At 32.2% G+C, this 10,732-nt stretch overlaps 1 protein-coding gene across 1 annotated transcript in view; it reads left to right on the forward strand.

Moving 5' to 3' along the window:
* The window catches only part of LOC143234481 (corticotropin-releasing factor receptor 1-like), a 37,735-nt gene extending 28,327 nt beyond the window's left edge, over positions 1-9,408 (forward strand). Inside the window, exons 7-11 of the mRNA XM_076471874.1 lie at positions 3,189-3,319; positions 3,909-3,994; positions 4,831-4,960; positions 6,540-6,581; positions 8,997-9,408. Of these exons, the coding sequence (XP_076327989.1) occupies positions 3,189-3,319; positions 3,909-3,994; positions 4,831-4,960; positions 6,540-6,581; positions 8,997-9,233 (626 nt within the window). The 3' untranslated portion in view covers positions 9,234-9,408. The remainder of the gene's footprint in view (positions 1-3,188; positions 3,320-3,908; positions 3,995-4,830; positions 4,961-6,539; positions 6,582-8,996) is intronic.
* Positions 9,409-10,732: the final 1,324 nt, after the last annotated feature.

Consider the following 10,732-nt stretch of genomic DNA (forward strand, 5'->3'; position numbering starts at 1 on the left):
TGCATGGTCAACATTACTTATCTTGTAATTAATAATTTTATGCATGGTCAACATTACTATACATGTAATTAATAATTTTATGCATGGTCATGTAATTAATAATTTTATGCATGGTCAACATTATTCATCTTGTAATTAATAATTTTATGCATGGTCAACATTACTTATCTTGTAATTAATAATTTCATGCATGGTCAACATTTCTTATCTTGTAATTAATAATTTCATGCATGGTCAACATTACTTATCTTGTAATTAATAATTTTATGCATGGTCAACATTACTTATCTTGTAATTAATAATTTCATGCATGGTCAACATTACTTATCTTGTAATTAATAATTTTATGCATGGTCAACATTACTTATCTTGTAATTAATAATTTCATGCATGGTCAACATTACTTATCTTGTAATTAATAATTTTATGCATGGTCAACATTACTTATCTTGTAATTAATAATTTTATGCATGGTCAACATTACTTATCTTGTAATTAATAATTTTATGCATGGTCAACATTATTCATCTTGTAATTAATAATTTTATGCATGGTCAACATTACTTATCTTGTAATTAATAATTTCATGCATGGTCAACATTACTTTTCTTGTAATTAATAATTTTATGCATGGTCAACATTACTTATCTTGTAATTAATAATTTCATGCATGGTCAACATCATTCATCTTGTAATTAATAATTTTATGCATGGTCAACATTACTTATCTTGTAATTAATAATTTTATGCATGGTCAACATTATTCATCTTGTAATTAATAATTTTATGCATGGTCAACATTACTTATCTTGTAATTAATAATTTCATGCATGGTCAACATTACTTATCTTGTAATTAATAATTTCATGCATGGTCAACATTACTTTTCTTGTAATTAATAATTTTATACATGCCAACGTTAGTTATCTTGTAATTAATAATTTTATGCATGGTCAACATTACTTTACTTGTAATTAATAATTTCATGGATGGTCAACATTACTTATCTTGTAATTAATAATTTCATGCATGGTCAACATTACTTATCTTGTAATTAATAATTTTATGCATGGTCAACATTACTATACTTGTAATTAATAATTTTATGCATGGTCAACAAAACTTATCTTGTAATTAATAATTTCATGCATGGTCAACATTACTTATCTTGTAATTAATAATTTCATGCATGGTCAACATTACTTTTCTTGTAATTAATAATTTCATGCATGGTCAACATTACTTATCTTGTAATTAATAATTTTATGCATGGTCAACATTACTATACTTGTAATTAATAATTTTATGCATGGTCAACATTATTCATCTTGTAATTAATAATTTTATGCATGGTCAACATTACTTATCTTGTAATTAATAATTTTATGCATGGTCAACGTTACTTATCTTGTAATTAATAATTTTATGCATGGTCAACATTACTATACTTGTAATTAATAATTTTATGCATGGTCAACATTATTCATCTTGTAATTAATAATTTTATGCATGGTCAACATTACTTATCTTGTAATTAATAATTTCATGCATGGTCAACATTACTTATCTTGTAATTAATAATTTTATGCATGGTCAACATTACTTATCTTGTAATTAATAATTTCATGCATGGTCAACATCATTCATCTTGTAATTAATAATTTTATGCATGGTCAACATTACTTATCTTGTAATTAATAATTTTATGCATGGTCAACATTATTCATCTTGTAATTAATAATTTTATGCATGGTCAACATTACTTATCTTGTAATTAATAATTTCATGCATGGTCAACATTACTTATCTTGTAATTAATAATTTTATGCATGGTCATTACTTATCTTGTAATTAATAATTTCATGTCAACATTACTTATCTTGTAATTAATAATTTCATGCATGGTCAACATTACTTATCTTGTAATTAATAATTTCATGCATGGTCAACATTACTTATCTTGTAATTAATAATTTCATGCATGGTCAACATTACTTATCTTGTAATTAATAATTTTGCATGGTGGTCAACATTATCTTGTATCTTGTAATTAATAATTTTGGTCAACATGCATTACTTATCTTGGTCAACATTACTATACTTGTAATTAATAATTTTATGCATGGTCAACATTATTCATCTTGTAATTAATAATTTTATGCATGGTCAACATTACTTATCTTGTAATTAATAATTTTATGCATGGTCAACGTTACTTATCTTGTAATTAATAATTTTATACATGCCAACGTTAGTTATCTTGTAATTAATAATTTTATGCATGGTCAACATTACTGTACTTGTAATTAATAATTTTATGGATGGTCAACATTACTTATCTTGTAATTAATAATTTCATGCATGGTCAACATTACTTATCTTGTAATTAATAATTTTATGCATGGTCAACATTACTATACTTGTAATTAATAATTTTATGCATGGTCAACAAAACTTATCTTGTAATTAATAATTTCATGCATGGTCAACATTACTTATCTTGTAATTAATAATTTCATGCATGGTCAACATTACTTTTCTTGTAATTAATAATTTCATGCATGGTCAACATTACTTATCTTGTAATTAATAATTTTATGCATGGTCAACATTACTATACTTGTAATTAATAATTTTATGCATGGTCAACATTATTCATCTTGTAATTAATAATTTTATGCATGGTCAACATTACTTATCTTGTAATTAATAATTTTATGCATGGTCAACGTTACTTATCTTGTAATTAATAATTTTATGCATGGTCAACATCACTTTACTTGTAATTAATAATTTTATGGATGGTCAACATTATTCATCTTGTAATTAATAATTTTATGCATAGTCAACATTACTTATCTTGTAATTAATAATTTCATGCATGGTCAACATTACTTATCTTGTAATTAATAATTTCATGCATGGTCAACATTACTTATCTTGTAATTAATAATTTCATGCATGGTCAACATTACTTATCTTGTAATTAATAATTTTATGCATGGTCAACATTATTTATCATGTAATTAATGACTTTACGTAAATTCAAGATTATTTATTTTGAAACTAAGTTTTTAGTTTAAGCTTTATATTAATTTTTGTTGCTCTTCAGAGAGGTGAAGAAGATACGTAAAGAAATATGGAAGTGTTCGTTAGTTTACCGACACTGGACTTTTTGTTTTCCACAGGTGTTCCTACTGTTTTCATTCTCACTTGGAGTTTAGTGTTGTCACGTGATCTTAACTCACTGTGTTGGAAGGGTTATGGTAGTTCAGTTTCTGTATGGATACTCACAGGACCAATGATGATAGTGTTACTGGTACTGTAATATTTCAGTCCGAGTCTTAAGTTAGTGTATTAGAGAAAAATACTTTACGAACTTATATTCAACAGATTTATTTAATTATTATTTTAAAACATTATATTAATTCTTGTTTTCCATTTCCACGACAAAAATATATTTAGTTTTTTGTTTGTGTCTCACAGCAACTGGACATCAACAATGCAATACGTTAGTTATCATTTGATTTATTTAAAAATATATCTTTCAATTGAATTCTACCTTTATTTTTATCCAATAGATGGCAGAACCATATTTTCCGAATAGAATTGATTGAGTCTTCTGTAATGGTTTACTGAATAATGAACAGATTAATGCTCTCTTTCTATATTTGCAGATAAAAATGATACTTAAAACCGCGTGTGTTTTTTTCCTTAAACTTTACAAAATATTTTAGGATTAATTTGCTACCTAGGTAGATAATTAGTGCATTTTAACTTTTAACAGATTCGCGAGAAGCCGTTCCATTTTATTGAGCAAAAGATCTGTTATAATTTGATGAATTCAAATATTGTTTATAAGTATTTATTTGCGCTGTTCTGTTACTGAAAATTTGACTCTTCTCTAGATCAATACCTTTTTCTTAGTGAACATTATTCGAATTTTGGTAACAAAATTACGGGCTAGTGTCTCTGTTGAAACAGCCCAAGTTAGGTAGGTACCACGTCTTTTATCTTTCCTTCATAATTTGTAAACGAAATACGTTAAGGTTAACTTCAACTACACTTATCATATAAATTACACCATTTTCTTCGCTTGTTTTATCCTACGATTTAAAGGTAGTTTCAAGTAAAAAAACAATGAAGAAAAAAGTAATAAAGGTTAAACAATGTTTTAAATATTTGGTTTTAATTGATATCCAAGGTTTCCCTGTATTATTTGAAACCTGCAAGTTGTTTCCCGCTAACCCTAAATCGTTCTGTGACAAACTAAACTTGTAACTTATTTTATGCTAATCCTAACTTCTTCTGTAACGAGTTAAACTTTTTTAACCCTAAATTGTACTGTGAAAATTCAACGTTTGACTTGTTACCTGCTTACCCTAAATTTTTTCGTAAAGAGTTGAACTTGCAACTGATGCTAACCCTAAACTGTTTGGTAACAAATTATCACTTAACTCGAATTATTCTGTGACGGTTTGAACCTACAATAAATTATCAGCTAACCCTAAATTATCCTGTAACAAGGTAAAATTACAGCAAAATTATCACTTAACCCGAAACTATTCTGTTACATTACAAATTAAGCCTACAAAAAGATGTCAGCTAATCTGAAACTTTTTTGTAAGAAGTTAAAATATTTTTCTTGTTGCTCATCGTTCAGCTAACTAAATTTATCGTGTTTTTTTTAACAACGATTGTAAATTAAAACATGAAGAAAGATATTTTCTCAAGAAAATCATGCGTGAGGAGTTGTTCTTCTCGAAGCATCTGGTAAAAATACCATATTTTATTGTTATCAACTGCATTTATTATTTTATGTTTCTTCAGAAAATCAATAAAGGCGACAGCACTTCTGTTTCCCCTCCTGGGGATCACTCATCTTTTGTTCTGTATCAACCCCAGAGGCACACTGGAAAGGGCTTACATGATCACCAATGCTACAATGCAGTCCTCTCAGGTTTGTGCGGATACTCAAGAAATTATTTATTTATTTATTTTTGCTTGCGGCATTGCCCAATTGTAGAACTAGGGTTTAAGAATCCGGCGATTTGACTTTAAATCCGTGCAATGCTACAAAATATTCTTTACACTTTCAGCTTTAGGTGCGTTATAAGCGTGACCGTCAACCAATTAGCATGGAAGGTAGATGGTAGGGATCTGTTGACTGCCCACTTTCTCTGTGAATGTTAGTTCAAAAATTATGGACGCCAGTAGATAACTTTAGTAAATTTACCATAATACAAAAATACAAATGTTACGTCATTACGATATAACTACATGTTTACCGTATATACGCTCATCTTTAAAGCATAATTTTTTGAGTAAATTACACACATTCTATTTTGTTTGACATTGTCTCGTGATACTCACGAAAAATCTTCCAACTGATCTTATGCTCAGAGCGTTTCTGTATCAATAACTTTAGTCTGCCATTTATGCTGCACGAAACGTTTCAGAAGTGAGATTATGTACGCTTCTAATGCACATTATGTAATTCTAGTTGAGCACAAAGCTATACAATGGCTATTTGTACTATGTCCACCATGAGCACTGAAACCCGATTTCTAGCGTTATAAGTCCACAGCCCTACCTATGTGCCACTAGGTGGCGCATTTTATTCTAAGATACACAATAAAAATAACTTTCTTCTCGTGTGGCCTGATAATTAGAGCTTCGGGCTGAGGATCGAAAGGTCCAAGATTCGCGTCGCCATGCACCTTAAGAGTCTATCTTGCTATTCGGCTCAGAGAGTCAGACGAAGCCCTTGGGTTGTGAATACTACCTTCATTCTGGCCAAATGTTTAACGTTGAGGACAATTACATCAAAATCTGCTCTTTTAACCCACAAACTTATCAGGTTGAATATTTTCCTTTAATTAATTTATTTTATATCAATTTTAGTACCATTAAAATACACTACATAGGTGGAGAAACAACACATGATTATTCTTTTTTTCCGTCTTTTTGTTTTCAAGAAAGTGATTGGTTTTTGAATTTCGTACAAAGCTACACGAAGGTTACCTGTGCTAGCCGTCCCTAATTTAGCAGTGTAAGACTAGAGGGAAGGCAGCTAGTCATCACCACCCACCGCCAACTCTTGGGCTACCCTTTTTACCAACGAACAGTGGGATCGCCTGTCACATTATAACGTTCCCACGGCTGAAAGGGGGAGCATGTTTGGTGTAACGAGGATTCGAACCCGCGATCCTCGGATTACGAGTCGAGTGCCTTAACCACCTGGCCATGCCGGAGCCTTCTTTATTGAGTTAGATTTTTTTCAATATCTCTCTCGGCCTTAATTCTGTGATGTAGTTTGTTTAACTTGCTACCTGCGCTATATTCACAGCAGGAATTGGACCTCGAACGTTAACGTTATAAGTTTATTTTTGAATTACAAAATGCCCAATGAATATACAGCTTATAATTAACAGTGTTTTTATTGTTTCAATAAAACGTGAAATAATTTTTTAGAAGTTAATGGTTGTATGTTGTTGAATAAAACACACTAATTACGTTAATTACCATTTTGTTTTCAGGGACTATTCCTGTCTGTGCTCTACTGTTTCACCAACTCAGAGGTAACCTGATAATGTGTGTTGTTTTATTATTTACCGGAGAAAGAACCTGTGATAGTAATGTCAGACTTTTAGTTGTTGTTGTTAGTAATATCTTATTAAAGAGACTGTAGAATTAGCAGTTGACTGAAGAAAATTATGAAGTTTCTTTATATCAAAAAACTGGACTGTGAGGTGAGTTTTACAATGTTATTTGTTCAGAATCCCAGGCTAGAATCCGTTCGCTTCAGATTTGGAATTAGGTAAAGTATGATAGTAACCAATGTATATCGTATGATGTTTCAGTTACGAAATTATCCAAACTTTAACGGTTTGTTGTATCCTATTTAATCGTGATCCAACTAGCTAGTTGTAACGTCTGAGTGTTTTATATAAATCAGTTGCACGAGAAGTGCATTATTCAAAACAATTAAAAATAATTGGTATTTGTAGTGATGTAACAAAGTTATTATAAAACACGTCAACCAACTCTCTTATTTAATTGTTATGAAATTTAGTCATGTGATATGATTAGGCACGTGAAGATTTGTCACGTGACCTGAAATGCATATGATTGGTCGTCATTCGGTTCAAGTCATGTATAATGGTTTCACGCATTCTTACCTCAGCCGTTGCGTTGAAATGAAATAATGACCTTGTACTTCAACTTGTTCATGAACCGTAATTAGATCTCAGAATCGATATTTCATTTATGTTTAGAATGATTGAGCAACAAAGTGTTGGATATAGAGTCCGAGAAGGATGTATGACTGGTTGGATCATCATATACTGTACAAACAAGTGACCGCTGTCCTTCGTTTCTGTCTAACTGCAAACATAGGGTAAAAAAACCTTCAAGGTTGGATCAAATGTTCGCAGCCGCAACTGATGGATTACTTTCACAGAAGACATAAAAAATGTAATGTCAAGAACACGTCCAAGTGGACTAACATGCTAAACAGGATCATATTTAAATATGAGTCGAGTTTTGCTCTGTACTCATATAACATATAAATATGAAACCCCATAATACTCGCTGTCATACAATAACACGTGACAGTGGGGGCAATATAGTATGAAAACGAATAACTCCACATCTTGCGGAATGATATCACATGTGAGTGCAGTTGAATGTTTGCGATTTCAGTGTAATAGGTGGAAAATCCACTGTCACTCATGCCATGTTAAAATGGTCGACACATTCCTTGACAAAGAAAAATTATTTTTCACATTCGTTAGACTTTAACCTTATCTAGCGTCTCTTTTAGAAGTTTATCAACACTGACCCCTCTCGCAGTTCTTTTAGAAGTTAATCAACACTGACCCATCTAGCGGCTCTTTTAGAAGTTTTATCAACACTGACCCATCTAGCGGCTCTTTTAGAAGTGTTATCAACACTGACCCATCTAGCGGCTCTTTTAGAAGTTTTATCAACACTGACCCCTCTCGCAGTTCTTTTAGAAGTTTTATCAACACTGACCCATCTAGCGGCTTTTTTAGAAGTTTTATCAACACTGACCCCTCTCGCAGCTCTTTTAGAAGTTTACCAACACTGACCCCTCTCGCAGTTCTTTTAGAAGTTTATCAACATTGACCCCTCTCGCAGTTCTTTTAGAAGTTTATCAACACTGACCCTTCTCGCAGTTCTTTTAGAAGTTTATCAACACTGACCCATCTAGCGGCTCTTTTAGAAGTTTATCAACACTGACCCATCTAGCGGCTCTTTTAGAAATTTTATCAACACTGACCCATCTAGCGGCTCTTTTAGAAGTTTTATCAACACTGACCCCTCTCGCAGTTTTTTTAGAAGTTTTATCAACACTGACCCCTCTCGCAGCTCTTTTAGAAGTTTACCAACACTGACCCCTCTCGCAGTGTTTTTAGAAGTTTTATCAACACTGACCCCTCTCGCAGCTCTTTTAGAAGTTTATCAACACTGAACCATCTAGCGGCTCTTTTAGAAGTTTATCAACACTGACCCATCTAGCGGCTCTTTTAGAAGTTTTATCAACACTGACCCATCTAGCGGCTCTTTTAGAAGTTTATCAACACTGACCCCTCTCGCAGTTCTTTTAGAAGTTTAACAACACTGACCGTTAATGTCATGGAAAGTAACCGATACAGTTTTATAACCGTGAACATAATCACAAGTTGTGATGATCTGTTAGTTGGATAAAAGGGGTTAAACCAAGAGAGACGTAAAAATAATCTTATATTTTTACCCAGAAATAAAATAATTGGAATAATTAACGCTGTTAGGTTCAAACACTGTGATGGAAGTGAAGTTTTACATATGAATTAATTAAATAACAAGTTAATCACATTCGAAAATAAACCCAATCTAAATTGTTGTATTCAATCCAAGTCTGAAACATTGATACAGCCACCATTTCTAGATACGATACCAGAAAATAAAGAGTGAATGGTTTTTACTTCCAGGTGCAGACTACGTTACGCATTGCGTATTATCGCTCGGTTCTGAAAAGAAACCTAACCAGAACTTCCACAAGACGTCGAGGGGTGTCGCATACTGCAGACAGTTCTATCCAGTTTTCACATAACGACCATCCCGTATCGGAAACGTTCCAGACGGCATCTTTCAAAAGAGTTGTTTTGCCTCTGCAAGACCTGCTAGGAAACGTTGTTGCGAAAGGTGAAAGAAAAACCCAGGTCTGACGGTTTTAGAGAAACCCGGCCATGACTTCCCGCCATTCCTCACTCGATACCCGTGAAAAACACGTGGTTGCTATCGTGCACGAGAATGATGAGGCTGTACAGTGTTTTATGACTTTTCATGTTTGTGACACGTGCTCTTACATTCTTACATTAGATTAAAATAAAGCTAGACTGTTAACCCGTGATTCTGTGTTCTCAGTCCTCACAACTCGTAACACTGACGTAGCGTGTTATATTTTAATATAAACTTATTTCAATTAGAATCATCACCTTTTATATTACATTCGTTTCTTAACTTTGCTCTTTCTGTGTGAATAAAGATACATCTTACACAAGATTATATAAGAGAGAATTAAAATAAAGATAAAAAAATCAACTTTACTTCTAACGAGATTCAATTTTAAACATCCGTGCAGAACCCGTCAGTACAGAAAATTAAACAAAAAAGCACGTGATCGTCGTGCGTGGACAGCATGGACCTGGTATCGACAGGTGAATCGAACTTATTACACCGAGCATATCGGAAATCTCAGAATGTAGAAAAATACTTTGGTTTTAATTTTCCCCAACCTTTCATAAAGGCATCATGGGAAAAAGATAAAAAATCTTTGTTCAATTGAATTAGATTGTAATTGACAAAACAGGTGTTTGTTCAGAATTAAGCACGAAACTGCACAATGGGGACTATCTGTGCTCTACCCACCATGGGTATCGAAACGCGATTTTTAGCGTTGTAAGTCCGCAGACATATCAGTGTGACGTTGAGGGGACAAGGCTTTCATACAAGTCTTGAAGGGTAATGTGGTACTACAAATAAAATAATAAACAACAAATATTACATCTTAAAACCTGCCTCAACTGTGGTGATCCTTTATATTAAGAGATTATCTGAATAGGTTGTCAAATCACCACAACCGTCCCGAACGAATTCTATCGGCACAACGGTGAATTTGCGGACTTATTTCGATAAAAACTAGGTTTCGATACCCGTGATGGGCACAAGACGGATAGCCCACTGTGTAATTTTGTGATTAGCTTAAAAAGATAGTCGAAAATATCCCATATTACGTGAAAACATATTGTGTAGTTTATACAAAATTATGTGGGTAACATGTTATAAAATCTATTATGCTGAAACAGGCCTAACGTTAAATAAACGCATTAAAGCAGATAAAACTGATATTAATTTCAGTCGTATCGCCCCCTGTAGTTTTGTATATTTGTTACACAAAATTGCATTCCGTAAAGGAAACTCATAACCAAACCCAATAACAAATTTCATCACATTTTTTACAAGACATGGGATTTCCTGGGAGACAGAAACCATGTGATTATAATTACCGGTACAGTTTAACCAATAGAATATCACGTGTTATTACTGTAACCATATTTAATCACTTAGCCAATGAGAGAAGATACCAGACTGTTTGGATGATTATGACAATTTTTTTTTTAAACTTTGGCGTTTGAAACTTAATTTTGCCTGATGTGTCAATAAA

The sequence above is a fragment of the Tachypleus tridentatus genome, chromosome 12, assembly GCF_004210375.1.
Source record: "Tachypleus tridentatus isolate NWPU-2018 chromosome 12, ASM421037v1, whole genome shotgun sequence".
Lineage (NCBI taxonomy): Eukaryota > Metazoa > Arthropoda > Merostomata > Xiphosura > Limulidae > Tachypleus > Tachypleus tridentatus.